Here is a 21148-nt window from a genome sequence, read left to right as displayed (position 1 = left end):
AAAGAGTGGAACAGGCTAGCAAGTGTGCAGGTGTGCGTCATATGAGAGGCCCCGCCTCTTACATCTTCCGCCACAGATTAGGGGAAATTGGTCCGTGCGCAAAGCATTGTGGGGATTTTAAGACCGCGGAGTCTACTCATGTGCAGCCTCGATATTTCTCCAAACGGAGTACGCCGGGCTCGGTAGATTTCCAAGTATGCTGGAGATTGGAACAGTACTTCAGAGGCACTCGATGACGTAGTATGCTTGAAATAGTGGCTCTGAAGCAGCTTTACTCGCGATTGAGAAACACCCTCTGTTGTCTCTCGGATAATTATGTTAGAGTTCCAGGAAGTGATGTCATCACAGTGAGTCAGGTTTAAAGGTGGTGCGTTCAGGGTCCTAGCTGACAGTCTGTTCTCTCTCGGATAATTCTGTTAGAGTTCCAGGAAGGGATGTCATCACAATGCGTCAGGATTAGAGGTCCTGTTAATAATATTTGTTTCGTCTCCACAGGAACCAGGATGCAGCGTCCCCGGTGGTTGCTAGGATCATGTCTATGGTTGCTATGCTCCACAGAGGTGTGGATGGCGACCTTTAAGCTGGCTCTGATTGGACCATGGTCATGTGACCCCCTTTTCTCCCGCGCTATGCCGACTGCAGCTGCCAACCTGGCGTTGTCACGGTTACGGAGTGACACCGGGCTGAGCAGAGGCTACTGGTACGACGTGAAGCTATTGGACGAGGACTGCTCCGCCTCCAAAGGTTCGGTCACCATTCAGAGCCTGTCTGAGTTATCCACCAATCAGAGCCTGTCTGAGTTATCCACCAATCAGAGCCTGTCTGTGTCAGTCGTTCTGTTTTTAATAATTTCTCAAATGTATTCTCAGTTTCCTGATGAACTCTTTTCCTCTTGTTTTTTCCAGCACTGACAGAACTCGGGGACATGGAGGGTTATGGACACGCTTACATCGGCCCCTTTAGCCCCGCCCTCTGCCATGCTGCCTCTTTATTGGCTCAGCACTGGGAGGCGGGGCTTGCCTCTCCAGGCTGTCTGGGTGCTGATTGGCCCAACCTGCCGCCCCTCCCACAGCCCAGCAGGGTGCTCTTCAGCGTGCTCCGGTTCTTCCGCTGGGCGCACGTGGGCGTCATCTCAGGTGAGTCTGTGTTGTCACTTGGGGGCGTGGTCTGTCATGATGTCACCGTGGGGGCGTGGTCTGTCATGACGACACGATTGGGGCGTGGTCTGTCATGATGACACTTTGGAGGCGTGGTCTAGCACTATGTAAACACTACCTCTTCCTGTTTGGTCATCAGCTCCAACAGACCTTTGGGAGAGCACCGGACAGGAAGTGGCCTCGGCGCTCCGAGCACTAGGGCTGCCCATTGGTCCGGTAGTTACCATGGAAACCAATAAAAACGGCGGCGCTCAGGAGGCTCTGCGAGCGATCAGAGTGGCGGACAAGGTCAAAGGTCAGCACTGAAAACACAGAGCTGTAATTTACTGGAGGTTTAATGTTACATTATGTCATGTAATTATTTGAACGTTTTATTTCCAGTGGTCATCATGTGCATGAGCTCTGTTCTGATTGGTGGAGAGGATCAGCGGGAGCTCCTGCTGACGGCTCTGGATATGGGGATGGTTGCCGACGGTTACGTGTTCATCCCATACGACGCGCTGCTGTACGCCATGCCGTACCAGGTAACACATCACTGTATATTTATACATTTAAATACCTAGAAGAAGTTCATGTGCAGGTAAATCTCTCTATCCTCGTCCAATCAGGACATAGCATTTCCTCAGCTGACCAATAGCACGAAGCTCCGCCACGCTTACAGCTCAGTCCTCACCGTTACCATGGCGTCCGACCAGAGCTTCTACGAAGCCTTCAGACAGGCGCAGATCAACCGTGAGATCCGGACAGCTGTATCTGCCACCGAGGTTACAACACACACACACACACACACACACACACACACACACACACACACACACACACACACACACACACACACACACACACACACACACACACACACACACACACACACACACACACACACACACACACACACACACTCTCAACCTCATGGACTAGGCTAGTTTTACTCCCTCTCATTAACACTGAACACACACACACACACACACATATTCTTTGACTTTGATGTTCAGAAAGCGCTATAGATGCAGAAAATAGCACATTGGGAATAGCACACACACACACACACACACACACACACACACACACACACACACACACTGTTCACACCACTACGAAGCTTTCAGACAGGCGCAGATCAACCGTGAGATCTGGACTGCTGTATCTGCAACCGAGGTTACATCACTACACATACTGTACACACACTCCACATCACCACATCCACACACACACACACTGTACACACACTCCACATCACCAAATCCACACACACATATATGAATATTAATGTGTGTGTTAACTCTGCCATGTGTGTCTGCAGGTGTCTCCAATCTTCGGCACCATCTTTAACATGGTGTACTTCGTTGCTAAGGCGGTGGAGGAGCGTCGTCAGGCAGGGGGTGGGCATTGGGTGACAGGCAACCAGCTCATCCAATCAGATGGAGGCTTTGATTTCCAGGGCTTCAATCAGGTCTATCCATTAAACATCAAATAAAATGTTATAATTTATTCTAAATAAATATATATTTCACTAATTACAATTTCATTGTCGTAAATTGATGTTATGGGAAATAGTAACTAAAGTCTCAAATTGAAGGAATTGTTCAGACTGAAGACTTAATTGTAGTAATCCGGGTTACTTCATCTTGCTTTATGCGGGTGTCTTACAGTTTCCCACCGGCTGCTCTTGAAGTATTTCAGTGTCATGATTACCCTCCGTCTTCATCTCTCAGGTGGTGTACGGAGGTAAAGAGGGGCGGGGCATGCAGGCCAAGTACGTGGTGTTGGACAGCGATGGAGACAGATTTGTGCCGACACACACTCTCGCTCCGACACACATACACGGGCCGGTCGGAAGCCTGAAACCTCTGAGTCACACCTTCATCTTCCCTGGAGGAAAACCCCCCTCCGCCAGCTTCTGTTGGTTCAGTCCAGAGGAGGCCTGCAGTGGGGGTGAGTTCACTGAACTGCAGGGAGGAGGGGGGAACTTTTCTCTGATAAGTAAAAATGAGGCTCCTTCTCTGTGAATCGGTTCCGAAGTGGACATGTCCCTGGAGTGTTTGTGGTCCGTCCAGATCAACTGGTGGAGTTTAATTAATCCAGTTTCATCTGCAGGTCTGGAAACGGTGTCCATGTTCTTTGCCTTCCTGCTGCTCTGCGCTTTGATTGGAGCTTTTATCTACTGGATAAAGTGAGCACACACACACACACACACACACACACACACACACACACGCACACACGCACACACATAATAATAATAATATGTGTGTGTGCAGGAAGTACAAAAGAAAAGCAAGCATCACCAAACTCATCCTGACTCTGGACGACATCGTCTTCATCGACACTCAAGTCAGCAGAAAGGTTAGAAACCCATTCCTTCTACAGGGGCCCGGTACCACAAACAGTACCAGGTACAAGAGACAGTACCAGGTACCACAAACAGTACCAGGTACAAGAGACAGTACCATGTACCACAGACAGTACCAGATACAAGAGACAGTACCAGGTACCACAGACAGTACCAGATACAAGAGACAGTACCAGGTACCACAAACAGTACCAGGTACAAGAGACAGTACCAGGTACCACAGACAGTACCAGATACAAGAGACAGTACCAGGTACCACAAACAGTACCAGGTACAAGAGACAGTACCAGGTACCACAGACAGTACCAGATACAAGAGACAGTACCAGGTACCATAAACAGTACCAGGTACCAGAGACAGTACCAGGTACCACAGACAGTACCAGGTACCACAGACAGTACCAGGTACAAGAGACACTACCAGGTACCACAGACAGTACCAGGTACAAGAGACAGTACCAGGTACCACAGACAGTACCAGGTACAAGAGACAGTACCAGGTACAAGAGACAGTACCAGATACAAGAGACAGTACCAGATACAAGAGACAGTACCAGATACAAGAGACAGTACCAGGTACCACAGACAGTACCAGGTACAAGAGACAGTACCAGGTACCACAGACAGTACCATATACAAGAGACAGTACCAGGTACCACAGACAATACCAGATACAAGAGACAGTACCAGGTACAACAGACAGTACCAGATACAAGAGACCGTACCAGATACAAGAGACAGTACCAGGTACCACAGAGAGTACCAGGTACAAGAGACAGTACCAGGTACTACAGACTGTACCAGATACAAGAGACAGTACCAGGTACCACAGACAGTACCAGGTACCACAAACAGTACCAGGTACCACAGACAGAACCAGGTACCACAGACAGAACCAGGTACCACAGACAGTACCAGGTACCACAGACAGCTGGCTATTAATATAGTAGTTGACGTTGTAAATAAAGTTAATGAGGTGTTTTTTTCACATTGTTGATTAAGTCGCTGATTTTATTTGTGTAGAAAATGAATGACGAGTCGATCATGCGGAGTCTCCTGGATTTCAAAACTCCGCTCCGCTCGATTGCACGGAGTTACATCCTGTCCTCACCTGAAAACTCTAACATTGGAATTCTGGAGGTACACCTGCACCCCTCTACCCGTCTGTCTTTCTGTCTGTCTGTCTTTCTGTCTGTCTGTCTGTCTGCCTGTCTGTCTGTCTCACTCTCTCTGTCTGTCTGTATCACTCTATCTATCTGTGCTCTGATTGGTTAAGCTGGTTTTAACTCTGTGCCTTGTTACCAGGGTGACTTTGTTTGGCTGAAAAAGATTCCTGTTGGACATACATTGACATCCGTCAATAAAAGCACAGAGAATCTGTTCAGTCAGGTACGACGCTCAGAGAAAACAGTAACTACACTGTATCAACTTTAATGTAAATACATGAACTACACTGTCAATACATAAACTACACTGTAAATACATGAACTACACTGTCAATACATAAACTACACTGTCAATACATAAACTACACTGTAAATACATAAACTACACTGTCAATACATAAACTACACTGTCAATACATAAACTACACTGTAAATACATAAACTACACTGTCAATACATAAACTACACTGTTAATACATAAACTACACTGTAACTACATGAACTACCTTGTCAATACATTATGATTCTGACAGTGTATATATATATATGTTTATGTTCTGACAGTATACACATTATGATTTTGACGGTGTGTATATATATATATGTTTATGTTCTGACAGTATACACATTATGATTGTGACGGTGTGTATATATATATGTTTATGTTCTGACTGTATACACATTATGATTGTGACGGTGTGTATATATATATATGTTTATGTTCTGACAGTATATACATTATGATTGTGACGGTGTATATATATATATGTTTATGTTCTGACAGTATACACATTATGATTGTGACGGTGTATATATATATATGTTTATGTTCTGACAGTATACACATTATGATTGTGACGGTGTGTATATATATATGTTTATGTTCTGACAGTATACACATTATGATTGTGACGGTGTATATATATATATGTTTATGTTCTGACAGTATATATATTATGATTTTGAGGGTGTATATGTTGACAGTCTGACGGTGTGTGTGTATTGGTACTCCCTCAAGCTGCGGGAGATGCGGCATGAGAACATAAACCTGTATGTGGGTCTGTTCGTGGATGTGGGGCTCTTCTCCCTGGTGGTGGAGCACTGTCCCCGGGGCAGCCTGTCCGACCTGCTGGCTGACGGAGACATCAGGCTGGACTGGATGTTCAAGTCCTCGCTGCTCATGGACCTGATTAAGGTTCTAATGATGATAATATTATCCTCGTCCATCACACAGGAACTTGCTCTCCCTTTCAGAGTAAAGGTAAGATATTACTGCTGGAGTTTTAATAAACAAACTTTCCTGTTACAGGGGATGAAGTACCTTCATCTTCGAGGTTTGAGTCACGGCCGTCTGAAGTCCACTAACTGTTTAGTGGACGGACGATTCGTCCTGAAAATCACAGACTACGGACTTCCCATGATCCTTCACTCTCAGGGCCTCAGCCTTCAAGAAGACCCGCAAGGTGTGTTAGTGCTAACCCTGACTGAGTATTACTGCTAACCTGTCTGTCTCTACCTGTCCGTCTCAACGGTCTGCCTCACCTGTGTGTGTCTCCTGTCTGTCTCACCTGTCTGTCTCTACCTGTCTGCATCTCACCTGTCTGTCTCACCTGTCTGTCTCTACCTGTCTGCATCTCACCTGTCTGTCTCACCTGTCTGTCTCACCTGTGTGTCTCACCTGTGTGTGTCTCCTGTCTGTCTCACCTGTCTGTCTCTACCTGTCTGTCTCACCTGTCTGCATCTCACCTGTCTGTCTCACCTGTCTGTCTCTACCTGTCTGCATCTCACCTGTCTGTCTCACCTGTCTGTCTCACCTGTGTGTCTCACCTGTGTGTGTCTCCTGTCTGTCTCTACCTGTCCGTCTCAACGGTCTGCCTCACCTGTGTGTGTCTCCTGTCTGTCTCTACCTGTCTGCATCTCACCTGTCTGTCTCACCTGTCTGTCTCTACCTGTCTGCATCTCACCTGTCTGTCTCACCTGTCTGTCTCACCTGTGTGTCTCACCTGTGTGTGTCTCCTGTCTGTCTCACCTGTCTGTCTCTACCTGTCTGTCTCTCAGAGCTGCTGTGGACGGCCCCTGAGCTCCTGAGGAATCCGGTTCGAGGCGGTTCTTTCTCTGGAGACGTTTTCAGTTTCTCTATCATCATACAGGAAGTGATCTCACGCTCGCCGCCGTACGCCATGATGGACATGCCTCCTGAGGGTGAGACTATCACACCTGTCTGTCTCTCAGAGGGCCTGCAGCCTCCCTCTACCTGTCTGAGCGCCTGTGTTTTTCTCCACCTGTCTGTCTCTCAGAGATCCTGCAGCGTCTGAGGCAGCCCCCCCCCCCTCTGCCGGCCCCAGGTGTCGATGGACGAGGCTCCGAGCGAGTGTCTCAGTCTGATGAACGAGTGCTGGAGCGAAGAGCCGGGCAAGAGGCCCACCTTTGACGAGATCTTCAAACAGGTGAGGCTCTGAGGTGTGCTGTGGCGTGTTCCGGACGCTTTGTAAACAGGAAGCGGTCTCTTATCAGGTGTTTTCTGTAGTTCCGGGGCATCAACAAGGGGAAGCGTGCGAACATCATCGACTCCATGCTGCGGATGCTGGAGCAGTACAGCTCCAACCTGGAGGATCTGATCAGGGAGCGCACCGATGAGCTGGAGGTGGAGCGCAGCAAGACAGACAAGCTGATTGGACAGCTGCTGCCAAAGTGAGCACTACAACTCCCATGATGCTCCTCCAGTGGAGAGCCACAGTTGAACTCATATTAATGTTATTCATATTATAAAGATCTGACTCTTGGTAAACGTGTCACAGGTCCGTGGCTCAATCTCTGAAGAAGGGGAAGCCGGTGCAGCCCGAGCATTACTCTGACTGCACGCTGTACTTCAGCGACATCGTGGGGTTTACTACCATCTCCGCTCTCAGTGAACCCATCGAGGTACTGAGTGTGTGTGCGTGTGTGGATGTGTGTGTGTGTGTGTGTCAGTAAAACTAACACTGTGTGTGTGTGTAGGTGGTGGACCTGCTCAATGACCTCTACACGATGTTTGATGCCATCATTGGCTTGCACGATGTGTACAAGGTATGAAACAGTTTAAATTAATACATATTTTATTGCCAGCTCTTACAGTTTACAGTTAACACTCGCAATGAATCTGGAAACCTTAACGAGTTAACAAAAAGTGGAGGCGCGTGAATAAGTGCGGCTCTTCAGATTCATTTGAACGTTGTTAAACCTTCAGGAGCTACAGGTCAATGTGGAGCTAATGCTAGCTCTCAATAAAGCACACTGGTCTGATCCTGCCGTACATCAGTACACACACTCCTGAGACCTGTAGTCCATGTGTCCTCGCAGGTAGAGACCATCGGAGACGCCTACATGGTGGCGTCAGGCGTCCCCAACAGGAACGGGAATCTACACGCAGGCGAGGTGGCCAACATGTCTCTGGACATCCTGCACTGCATGGGAGCGTTCAAGATCAAACACATGCCGGAGATCAAGGTCAAGATCCGCATTGGACTGCACTCAGGTAGGTACACACACACACACACACACACACACACACACACACACACACACACACACACACACACACCACACACACACACACACCACACACACACACACACACACACACACACACCACACACACACACCACACACACACACACCACACACACACACACACACACACACACACACACCTTAGTGTTTGATGGTGACCCCCTCCTCAGTGTTTGATGGTGACCCCCTCCTCAGTGTTTGATGGTGACCCCCTCCTCAGTGTTTGATGGTGACCCTCTCCTCAGTGTTTGATGGTGACCCCCTCTTCAGTGTTTGATCGTGACCCCCTCCTCAGTGTTTGATGGTGACCCCCTCCTCAGTGTTTGATGGTGACCCCCTCCTCAGTGTTTGATGGTGACCCCCTCCTCAGTGTTTGATGGTGACCCCCTCCTCAGTGTTTGATGGTGACCCTCTCCTCAGTGTTTGATGGTGACCCTCTCCTCAGGTGCGCTTGTGGCAGGTGTGGTCGGCCTGACGATGCCCAGGTACTGTCTGTTTGGAGACACCGTGACCACAGCTTCAATAATGGAGTCGTCTGGACTGCGTACGTACAGAACAGAACCATCAGTGATTCTTTAAAGAGATGTTCCTCTAACATGCAGTGTTTGGTGTCCAGCCTACAGGATCCACATCAGTCTGAGCACAGTGAAGGTCCTGACCAGCCTCAAAGTGGGATACCACATCGACACCAGGAAGGCTCAGGTATCCCCAACCTGCAGCACCTCATCAATCACCTGCAGTGATGTCTGTGATGGCACTCATTGTGCTGACTCATGTCAGGGTTCAGGACTCATAATGCTGACTCATGTCAGGGTTTAGGTCTCATAATGCTGATGCATGTCAGGGTTTAGGACTCATAATGCTGACTCATGTCAGGGTGTAGGTCTTATAATGCTGACTCATGTCAGGGTGTAGGTCTTATAATGCTGACTCATGTCAGGGTGTAGGTCTCATAATGCTGACTCATGTCAGGGTTCAGGACTCATAATGCTGACTCATGTCAGGGTTTAGGTCTCATAATGCTAACTCATGTCAGGGTGTAGGTCTCGTAATGCTGACTCATGTCAGGGTGTAGGTCTCAAAATGCTGACTCATGTCAGGACTCATAATGCTGACTCATGTCAGGGTGTAGGTCTCATAATGCTGACTCATGTCAGGGTTTAGGACTCATAATGCTGACTCATGTCAGGGTTTAGGTCTCATAATGCTGACTCATGTCAGGGTTTAGGTCTCATAATGCTGACTCATGTCAGGGTTTAGGTCTCATAATGCTGACTCATGTCAGTACTCATAATGCTGACTCATGTCAGTACTCATAATGCTGACTCATGTCAGTACTCATAATGCTGACTCATGTCAGGGTTTAGGTCTCATAATGCTGACTCATGTCAGGACTCATAATGCTGACTCGTACAAGGAAAAACCCCACAGTTTAAAGGGAACATGGAGAAACCTCAGGGAGAGCAACAGAGGAGGGATCCCTCTCCCAGGACGGACAGACGTGCAATAGATGCCGTGTGTAAATCAAAGAGATAATACATTTCACAGCGTAGGTAGACCAAATGTTTGGAAATGCATGAGTCTATAATAAGAAGATGAATCCACGAGGATGTCAACAATCCTGTGGGAGCCATCAGGGAAGTAGTATGATGAGAGTCAGGCAGGACCGCAGAGACAGGATCAGCCTCGACTCAGGATCCCGGTGTAGATAGACACCAAAAAGAAATGTGGGGGAAGCTGTGTTATTGGGAACATGAGAGTACACAGGTACAGACAGAAGGAAGAAGTGAGGTGTCCCCCGACAGTCTAAGCCTATAGCAGCTAAACTAACGTGTCTACGCCCATGAAAGCAGTGCATGCACTTATTAGATTATTTTATCAACTATAAGCTTTATCAAAAAGGAAGGTCTTAAGCGTACCCTTAAAAGCGGCTAGGCTGTCTGCCGCCGGAACACAAACTGGAAGCTGATTCCACATGTCAGGGTTTTTACTCTCAGACCAAATGTGTGTTTGTGCAGGTGAAGGGCACGGTGGACACGTACTGGCTGATGGGTCGAGATGGTTTCGATAAACCACTTCCTGTTCCTCCAGACCTCATTGGAGGGTAAGAACACACACACACACACACACACACACACACACACACACACACACACACACACACACACACACACACACACACACACACACACACACACACACACACACACACACACACACACACACACACACACACACACACACACACACACACACACACACACACACACACCTACCAACACACACACCCCCAAAACGTCTTGGAGGTGATCTCTGTGAGTCCCATGACCTCTGATGTGGTTAGATCCTGCCTGTCTCTCACCTGTCTGTCTGTCTACATGTCTGTCTCTCACCTATCTATCTCTCAGAGCCAGTAACCATGGGATTAGTTTGGATGAGATTCCTCCTGACAGACGACAAAAGTTTCTGGACCGACAGAAGAAGGCAGCGAAGAAATAAACACACAAGCTGAGACCCGCCTGTCTGCCTGGCGCATCAACACACACACACACACACACACACACACACACACACACACACACACACACACACACACACACACACACACACACACACACACACACACACACACACACACACACACACACACACACACACGTCTGTTCCTGTGCCTCACATGGGTCTGTAACAGATTACACAGTAGTGAGTAATATTTATATTAACATTAAAAAAGCTAAAACAATGTAATAATAGTAATAGTAATAATAATAATAATAATAATAATAATAATGATAATAAGGGAAATGACTGCCTGTTAATAAAGTTCTCACAGTGTTTAAGTACTATATTTTATTTGTATTTGGTTGTGTCTTCATTCCCAAAATGTCCTAAATGTATTTGATTATATATTTTCATTAACCTGTTTCACGCCTTCCCCCCGGTACCGGGCGGATAAACGCGTCATTTGCAGGAAACAACGTCTAAGGAATCTTAATATTGAATAAAACTATGAATGTGTTATATCCATGTAACGGGAAGAAACTCAGCTAACTGATCTTTTTAATTTTTTTTTTCAAAAAAAACCCCACAATGCTAGCACTCAGCCTCTGAATTAGCCTCGATCGAAAAAACGGGACCGACAAAGGCACATAAACTCACTCAGAACTCCCTTATTACTTATCCTAGATGCACAACCAAACACTATTTTTTGGTGTCCTGGAGACACTGAATCTAACGGTGCCCACCTCAACACTCAGTGATAAACATTCGCGACGCTATCAACGAAAGCGTACATCATCACATGTGGAGCCAAGAAGCTAAACATATAAATATGGCTTACCTTGGTCAAAAGTGGTCTTCAATGGCATTAAAACGATAAAAAAACGATGCTGCAGTTAATCCATAGGTTCATCCTATGTGTCTGTGCCTTCTTTGAAATTATTTCTGATAATCCATAAGCAATACAACTGCGTTTTAGTTTCCAAACTCCAGAAGGAGACATTCCTCCAGTTTAGTTTCGCTTTCCACACGCGAAGCGGCAACATTTTTTCTTTACAATGTGTGTCTATGTGAGTATCCTCCTTCGATTCTATTGGCTCTAACGGTCACAGGGTATGTCAACCAACCAGATCGAGCAAGGATTTCATGATGCGCCGGTGAAGATGGCCGCATCGTCTTCGTGCTCCTCTCCAACTTTGCCCATTTTCGTATTTTGTACATATTTCTTTTACTTTTGCCGTTTTACTTTTAACATGGTTCGCAACATGCTAGCCGACCGCACCTACTCTGCCATACAATATAGCAGAGAGGAACTTCTCCAATTGCGAAACTTCGTGGACAATATTAACCCTCCGACAGACAATGGAGATTCACCATGGCTACCTGTTGCTGTTCTACCTGAGAGACGCAAGAAGAAGACAAAGCGAGGATGCCGGGCCGGGTTGCTGGTCAGACTAAGAAAACGTGAGAATCGGCCCCCTCTTCCGAGTATTCTTCTGGCTAATGTTCAATCCATTGAAAATAAGCTAGATGAACTCAGAAGCCGGATTGCTTTTCAACGGGACATTAAGAACTGTAACGTGTTAATTCTCACTGAGACTTGGCTCAACCCCGCTATCCCGGACTCCGCTATTGTCCCTGACGGATTCTCTATTTTTCGTCAGGACCGGACTGCAAACTCGGGGAAAAGTAAGGGAGGCGGTGTGTGTGTAATGACTAACAACAACTGGTGCTCAGATGTGAAGATTATTTCATCGGACTGTTCCGCACAGCTAGAGCACCTCATGATCTCATGTCGGGCCTTCCATCTGCCGAGGGAATTCACATCTGTTGTGATAACAGCAGTGTATATCCCGCCGCAGCCACTCGCCGACAACAACACGGCACTCGATCAGCTGTTTGGGTTTATTGATAAAACCGAGACTTCACGGCCAGATGCGGCGTTCGTTGTGGCCGGAGATTTCAACACCGCCAACATGAAGAAGGTTTTGCCAAAATATTACCAACACATCAACTTCCCGACGCGCGGGGGGAAACATACTGGACCATGTTTATTCCCCTTTCCGGAATGGATATAAGGCTCTCCCTCGCCCTCCCTTCGGCAAATCAGACCATATCTCACTACTGTTGTTGCCTGCTTACAAGCAGAAACTTAAAAGGGACAGACCGATAACAAGGACAGTACAACGATGGAGCGAGGAGTCAGATTCAGCACTGCAGGATTGCTTTGCATCTACGGATTGGAGTGTGTTTGAGGACAATAACATCAACACACACACGGACACTGTCATCTGCTACATTGGGAAATGCATCGATGACGTGGTACCGAAGGTTTCTGTACGGACATTCCCAAATCAAAAGCCCTGGGTAAACGGTGAGGTGCGCGGCAAACTGAAAGCGCGCACTCTCGCGCACACAGCGGGAGATTTGGAGGAGTACAGGAAGTCTAGGTATGATCTCCGGAGAGCAATAAAAAATGCAAAGAGACAGTACAAAGAGAAGGTGGAATCTGACTTCAAAGGCTGTAACACTAGGAATATGTGGGCGGGACTAAGGACAATGACTGACTACAAAGGAGCAGCGGGGGGTGCTGCGGGAGTGTCTGCGTGCGCATCTCTCCCAGATGAGCTAAATAGTTTTTTTTGCACGCTTTGAGAGCAGCCAGGCTGTGGAGGTACAGAGGGACCAGGAGCTACACTGCCCTTTTGTTTTAAATAGGGCAGATGTGTGTAAATCCTTTAAAAGGGTTAACCCACACAAGGCTCCTGGACCTGATGGCATCCCTGGCCGTGTTCTCAGGGTGTGTGCAGTTCAGCTGGCAGAGGTGTTCACAGACATCTTCAACAGGTCCCTGCTGCAGTCTGTAGTCCCCACATGTCTTAAACACTCCACCATCATTCCTGTCCCCAAAAAGACAATCATCACCTGCCCCAACGACTACCGCCCAGTAGCACTCACCTCCATCATAATGAAGTGCTTTGAGCGGTTAGTCAAATTATTCATCACCTCCTCCCTCCCTGAATCTCTGGACCCCCTGCAGTTTGCCTACAGAGCAAACAGGTCCACAGACGACGCCATAGCCCTCACCCTCCACACTGCCCTCTCACACCTGGACCCGAAGAACAGGAACACATATGTGAGAATGCTGTTCATTGACTACAGTTCAGCATTCAACACCATTGTGCCCTCCAAGCTGGCCATCAAGCTCAGAGACCTCGGGCTCAACAGCGCCCTCTGCGACTGGATCCTGAACTTCCTGACGGGCAGACCCCAGGCAGTGCGGGTGGGAAACATCACATCCTCCACCCTGATTCTTAACACCGGTGCCCCTCAAGGCTGCGTGCTCAGCCCTCTCCTCTACTCCCTGTTCACCCACGACTGCGTGGCCACACACAGCTCCAACACCATCGTGAAGTTTGCTGATGACACGACCGTCATCGGCCAGATCACAGACGATGACGAGACGGCATACAGAGAGGAGGTCGAAAACCTGACATCTTGGTGCCAGGAGAACAACCTCCATCTCAACATCAGCAAAACAAAGGAGCTGATTGTGGATTACAGGAAGCAGCAGGGAGAGGGACACGCCCCCATCGCCATCAATGGGACTACGGTGGAGAGAGTCAAAAGCTTCAGGTTCCTTGGGGTCCACATCACTGAGGACCTGACATGGTCTCTTCACACCACCACCATCACCAAGAAAGCTCGACAGCGGCTCTTCTTCCTCCGCAGGCTGAGGAGGTTCAAAATGGATTCCAGGATACTCTGCAACTTCTACAGGTGCACGATAGAGAGTATCCTCACTGGCAGCATGACGGCCTGGTACGGCAGCTGCACCGACCTCGATCGTAAGGCTTTACAGAGGGTGGTGAAAACTGCACAGCACATCACCAGGACGGAGCTGCCATCCATGGAGGACCTTTACTCCCAGCGGCTCAGGAAGAAATCACTACGGATTATCAAAGACCCCCATCACCCCCAGCCACAAACTGTTCTTTCTGTTGCCGTCTGGCAGACGTTACCGCAGCATCCGGGCAAGGACAAGAAGATTCGGAGACAGTTTCTTCCCGCGGGCAGTGAGACTGTTAAACAATTGAACTGTTGAAACAACATCAAACATTCAACTGCTACTCAGTAGTATGTATCTAATACCTAATATATATATATCATTCCAATAACTTGTATATAGACTCATACTGCACTATTCCACATCATAACTTTATTTCATTTTTTATAACTATTATTATTTTTGTATTGCTCTTGCTCTTATTGTTATTATGTTATGTTATTATGTTGCATTGTTGGAGAAGCCTGTGACATAAGATTTTCAACTGCAAAATTACTCTGTAGCTATGTCAGATTGACAATAAAGAACCTTGAACCTTGAACCTTGGGGGCCAGAGATAGGTCAAATCCACCCAAATGACCCCAGATGGCCCAGTTTTTGGCTAAATCTCTCTAAAAAGGTCAAATTTCACTTGTTTTCCATCAATCTTGATACAGGGTACTTATTATATGTTGTACTTTGGATTCCTAAAGCTTTTAGTCTACTAACCCATCATCCAAGGGTAGTTTTCACTATCTGTAAAAAATAATTTTTGGACGGACACTATAATTTACAGTTTTTTACTATGTAAAATCTGAATTTTCTTTAAAATAAAAAACATTTATATTGATTCTGACACTTCTACATCCAACTCACAGGTTTATCATTACTTTGAGAAAAGATTATTAATTTAACCCTTTTAGAAGGGAAGATATGGTCATTTGTTCTGGGAATGTCATTTTCGAGCCTGAGACCTGAAAAACAGGCTCAGAGTGGAACAGGTTAATGAAGACAAAGCAAATACTCTGATGAAATGTAAAGAAATACATATATATTTATTAAAGATGGAGGCTGGTTCTTCCTATGGTTTTTTATTAGGGTTAGGGTTAGGGTTAGGGGAAATTAAATAATCCGCGATCCAGACACAGTCTTCATTTAAACCCCAAGGATGTTTAGTTCCAAGTGTAGAAATCCAGTGTTTTTCCTGTTTTCTGGAAAGTCTGTCCATGTTGGGCTGGTTGGCAGTCCCATGACTTTAAGTGACTCCACTTGGTGTTTAATAAAATGTTTCACTACATGAGTGTCTGTTCTTTTTTGATGTCTGATATTGTATTTATGTTGAATTAGTCTCTTTTGGATAGAATTTTTGGTTTCTCCTACGTATTTCATGTGACACTTTGAACAATGAATCATATATATACAGCTTGATGTTTTTGGACCTATGGGAGGCCAACGTTTATTTACCATTTTTGTTTGTAAATTGGTCACAAAATGTTTGTATTCCAGACATGGTCTCTGCATTATATTTTGGATAGGTTTTAACTTGCTTTGTACCAAAAGGTTCTGAAAATTAGGGTTCCTGCGATATGCTGATATTATTTTATGTTTTTGGAGCGTCCTAGTGTTACCCAGGAATTGGACATAATTCTTCTCAAGAATGTGAGTTAAACCCATGCTCTGTTTGGAGTAAGTCGTAATAATGGGAATAATGTTTGGTTTGTTTTCCTCTGTACCTCGTTTGGGATTAAATAAGGTTTTTAATATATTACGTAAGAAGGAACGAGAGTATCCTCGTTTCCGGAGAGCTTGAAATAAGTTCCGTGTAGCTACCTGGAAATCTTGTACGGTACTACATATTTTGTGAAAACGGAGGGGTTAGGTTTTGTGTAGGAATGGGGTTTTGGATTCTGGTTTGAGAATAGGTGCACGGGCAGAAGGATCTGTGGATGGGTGTGTGTGTGTTATTCGACATAAGGTAAAATATGAGTTTTTAAGGTGTTTGGACCAATTCTGGAAAATGTGTATGTGTAGGGTTAGGGTTAGGGATTCAACATTTTGATCTGACTGCCATAGGCAGAAGGATCGTTGCACTCTCCGTCGTTGAAACACATCCAGGCATGATCATCTCTCACTCAAGCTCCTCTCGTAAACTGTGTTAACTCTAAAAATGTGTTGAATTGACACTTATCATGGTCGTGTTTATAGTGTAATCCACATTTAAAAATTCCACATCATCAGTAGTCGACCAAGGTATCATTGATTGTTTCTGCTTATTACGACTATACAATCTCAACCCGGGAGAAGCCCTGCTCGGGGGATCAGTTCCAGCAGTGTGTGTCATCAAAATGCGCAGCTGTGCTAGTAGGCTTCAGCATGCGTTAGGACCAGTGAACAGAGTGAGCCTTAGAGATGGCTTCTCTCTTATATAGCGGAGTGGGCGGAGCCTCGTGAAGCAGCCGTATGTCCCCACCTCCGTGTGGCCCCGTGAGCAGGTAAGTATCTATGTATTTCTTAAGACCTTTATCTCCAATAAATATTTACTCCAAATTGTTGTTTGATGTTCTTTTTTGATTTGCAATTTACGTGTTCCTGTGTGTGGGCTTGATTTTTAGCTTTCCAACACAGATCGGGCTGTGCACATCGGCCACCATTTTAGGTTGAGGCGTGAAGGCCACCATCTTAGGGTTAGGCGTGCAGATGGGATGGTTAAGGTTAGGGCTAGACGGAAGGAAAGTGTGTTAAGAGGAGCTAAGCAGATCTCCACACAGCAGCTACGGAGTCCTAGACCTGAGATCAAACACACTAGACATCCTCATGAGGAACCGGCTTGTTAGGTAAGAAATTTGGATCTGACTGCCGTAGGCAGACGGATCGGTGCACTCTCCGTCGTAGATTCAGTCTAGGTGTAATCATATCTCACTCCAGTTCCTCTCGTAAACTGTTTCGGACAAAAATTATGTTAAAGATGACACATCATGATAGTGTTTATGATGTCATCCACATTAAAAATTCACACATCTTCAGTAGAAAACCCAGATATCATCGAATGTTTCAGCCATTATATCCATACACTCTCTTCTTAGGGATGGCCGTGCATGGGGAGATCACCCCCAGCACTGTGTGTCTCGAAAAATTGCAGCTATGCCCTTAGGCGTCAGCGTGCAGGAAGACAATTTAGCCGGAACAGAGTGCGCCTGGGAGATGGCGTCACTCTTATATAGTAGGGCGGGGCCTCGTAAAACCCCGTATATTCCCTTTCAAACAGAGCCTAAAGATGGCCTCTGAATTAATTTTGGGATGAGCTTTATGATGCTTCCCTATACTCCCGTGAGCAGGTAAGTATGTACGACGTGTTCCAGTGTGTGGGCTTATTTTTAGCTTTCCAACACGGATCAGGCTAAGCGCGTGAGACACCATCTTAGGTTCGGGTGTGGGTGCCACCATCTTAGGGTTAGACGTGAAGTCCACCATTTTATGGTTAGGCGTGCAGATGGGATGGTTAAGATTAGGGCTAAACGGAAGGAAAGTGTGTTAAGAGGAGCTAAGCAGATCTCCACACAGCAGCTACGGAGTCCTGGACATGAGATCAAACACACTGGACCTCCTCATGAGGAACCGGCTAGTTAGGTGAGAAATTTGGATCCGACTGCCGTAGGTAGATCGTAACGTAGGGTTAGGGTTAGGGTTAGGGGGTTAGGGTTAGGGGTTAGGGTTGGGGTTAGGGTTAGGGGTTAGGGTTAGGGGTTAGGGTTAGGGTTGGGGTTAGGGTTAGGGTTTAGGGTTAGGGTTAGGTTAGGTAAAGACCACCAGATCTCCCCATGTCGCCCGACGACTTCATGGTTATACAGAGATCCAAGGAGAGGCACGGGCCATTCGATAACGTGTCGGCGCCTACCCTAGCTTAGTATCATGACTGAATCATAAATATGAAAGTTGCAGTAGTAGACAGGGTAATTTAAGCTTGAAGGACAGAGACGAGGAGCTTAGCGGTGGTTACCGCGGATGTCTCCCCTTGCCGCTTTGGCCGTATCTGTTTTTAACCCGTTTCCTATCGTCACACACAAAGGAGTTCGTTCGGAAAGGGGTCAGAAAAATAGTAGAATGAAAAAGTGGGGAGAGAAAATGTGGTTTCATTAATTTAGAGTTTTGAGATTTAGATGAAAGTGTACCATTAGTTAATTTTAATGGTTTGAATTGAGAGTTAAATAGTAAAGCTATTTGTGGAGATGTATTTTAAGATTAGGTAAGGAGTCAGAGTTTAGGTTTTAGGTAGCAAAGCTTGATTAGTTAGGTTTAGAATTGGGTAAGGGGCCAGAGTTTAAGTTTAGGCGGCAAGGTTCGATTGGTTAAGTTTAGGGGTTAGGGTTGGGGTTAGGGTTAGGTTAGGGTTAGTTAGGGTTAGGGGTAGGGGTAGGGTAGGGGTTAGGGTTAGGGTTAGGGGGAGGGTAGGGTTAGGGGTAGGGTAGGGGTAGGGTTAGGGTTAGGGTTAGGGTTAGGGGTTAGGGTTAGGGTTAGGGTTAGGGTTAGGGTTAGGGTTAGGGTTAGGGGTTAGGGTTAGGGTTAGGGTTAGGGTTAGGGTTAGGGTTAGGGTTAGGGTTAGGTAAAAAGATTTGGATCTCACTGCCGTAGGCAGTGATATCGATGCACTCTCCGTCGTAGATTAAGTCCAGGTGTAATCATATCTCACTCAGTACCTCTCGTAAAACGGTTTCGGATAAAAATTATGTTTAAGGTGACATATCATGGTAGGTTTATACTGTCACCCACATAAAAATTGCACACATCTTCAGTAGATAACCCAGATATCATTGATTGTTTCGGCCATTACATCCATACAATCTCCTCTTAGGAATGGCCGTGCATGGGGAGATCATTCCCAGCACTGTGCGTCTCAAAAAATTGCAGCTGTGCGAGCAGGCTTCAGCATGCAGAAGGACAGGCTGACCGGAAACAGAGTGAGCCTAGGAGATGGCTTTCCCTCTTATATAGCAGGGGGCGGAGCCCCGTGAAGCTGTCGTATACTCCTTTTAAAACGAGCCTGGAGATGGCTTCTGAATTAATTATGGGACGCGCCTCGTGAAGCTGCCGTATTTTCCCGTGAGCAGGTAAGTAACGTGTCGTATACTCCCTTTTAAAACGAGCCTGGAGATGGCTTCTGAATTAATTATGGGACGCGCCTCGTGAAGGGTTAGGGTTAGGGTTAGGGTTAGGGTTAGGGTTAGGGTTAGGGGTTAGGGTTAGGGTTAGGGTTAGGGTTAGTGGTTAGGGGTTAGGGTTAGGGTTAGGTTTTTGTAAGGGGCCACCTAGATCTCCCCAATGTCGCCCGACGACTTCATGGTTATACAGAGATCCAAGGAGAGGCACGGGCCATTCGATAGAACGTGTCGGCGGCCTACCCTAGCTTAGTACCATAGACTGAGTCATAAATATGAAAGGTGTCAGATGGATAAGATGAGATAAGCTGGAAGAACAGAGACAAGTTGGTTAGCGGTGGTTACCGCGGATACCTCCCCTGCCAAAATGGCCGTTTCTGTTTAACCCGTTGACCACTCGTCAGTCTGCCTAGGGTTTTAAGACTTTTCAGTCCAGTTTTAACCCTAGGGGCTTGAGCGGAAGAGGGGTTAGGAGTGGAAAGATTAGAATGAAAAAGTGGGGAGAATGAATGTGGTTTTATTAATTTAGTTTTGAGATTTAGACAAAAAGTATATCATTAGTTAATTTGAGTATTTTGAAGATTCGGTAAGGAGCCAGAGTGGTTAAGGTAAGGCAAGGTTCGATTGGTTAGGTTTAGGGTTAGGGTTTAAGATTAGGGTTAGGTTTTAGAATTGGGTAAGGGGCCAGAGTTTAAGTTTAGGGTGGCAAGGTTCGATTGGTTAGGTTTAGGGTTAGGGTTAAGGTTAGGGTTAGGGTTAGAATTGGGTAAGGGGCCAGAGTTTAAGTTTAGGCGGCAAGGTTCGATTGGTTAGGTTTAGGGTTAGGGTTAAGGTTAGGGTTAGATTTAGAATTGGGTAAGGGGCCAGAGTTTAAGTTTAGTCGGCAAGGTTCGATTGGTTAGGTTTAGGGTTAAGGTTAAGGTTAGGGTTAGGTTTAGAATTGGGTAAGGAGCCAGAATTTAGGTTCAGGCAGCAAAGCCCGATTGGTTAGGGTTAGAATTAGGTAAGGGGCCAGAGTTTAAGTTTAGGCAGCAAGGCTCGATTGGTTAGGGTTAGGATTAAGTTTAGAATTGGGTAAGAGGCCAGAGTTTAGGTTCAGGCAGCAAAGCTCGATTGGTTAAGTTTAGTGATTAGATGAATGGTCAGGTACTAGACCTATTAATGAATAAGATGGAGAATCATATGACCAGTTCTCATAATAGTGAGAATTGGTAGTCTGTATAAAAACAAAAGTGGTACAATATATAGAGCAAATGGTAAAATCCCAAAGTGAAGGGTAGTCAGTTGTTTTTTGAGCTCCAAAATAGAGGTATTTGGGGAACAAAATAGTCCTTTATGATTTTTGTTTGGAACACATCATCAGTAGTGGACCCAGAGATCATCGGGTGTTTCGGCCATTATCACCAGACACCCTCACCCCGGGGTGGCCCCGCCGAGGCTGATCAA

The 21148-nt window shown here is 46.3% G+C and overlaps 1 protein-coding gene across 1 annotated transcript; it reads left to right on the top strand.

Moving 5' to 3' along the window:
* The first annotated feature begins 435 nt into the window (after positions 1 to 435).
* LOC117475770 (retinal guanylyl cyclase 2-like) lies at positions 436 to 10795 on the top strand. The gene is given in 24 exon segments (XM_034122116.1): positions 436 to 744; positions 906 to 1136; positions 1297 to 1452; positions 1539 to 1681; positions 1766 to 1921; positions 2461 to 2610; positions 2873 to 3092; positions 3255 to 3330; positions 3419 to 3503; positions 4533 to 4649; positions 4815 to 4898; positions 5694 to 5870; positions 5985 to 6138; positions 6734 to 6877; positions 6973 to 6995; positions 6997 to 7122; positions 7203 to 7366; positions 7474 to 7597; positions 7673 to 7741; positions 8015 to 8189; positions 8670 to 8768; positions 8841 to 8926; positions 10243 to 10328; positions 10633 to 10795. Coding segments are annotated over 24 exon segments (3177 nt in total). The 5' UTR covers positions 436 to 503; the 3' UTR covers positions 10724 to 10795.
* The last annotated feature ends 10353 nt before the right edge of the window (positions 10796 to 21148 follow it).

The sequence above is a fragment of the Trematomus bernacchii genome, unplaced genomic scaffold, assembly GCF_902827165.1.
Source record: "Trematomus bernacchii unplaced genomic scaffold, fTreBer1.1, whole genome shotgun sequence".
NCBI classification, from domain to species: Eukaryota; Metazoa; Chordata; class Actinopteri; order Perciformes; family Nototheniidae; genus Trematomus; species Trematomus bernacchii.
This window is presented reverse-complemented; position numbering and strand designations above follow the sequence as displayed.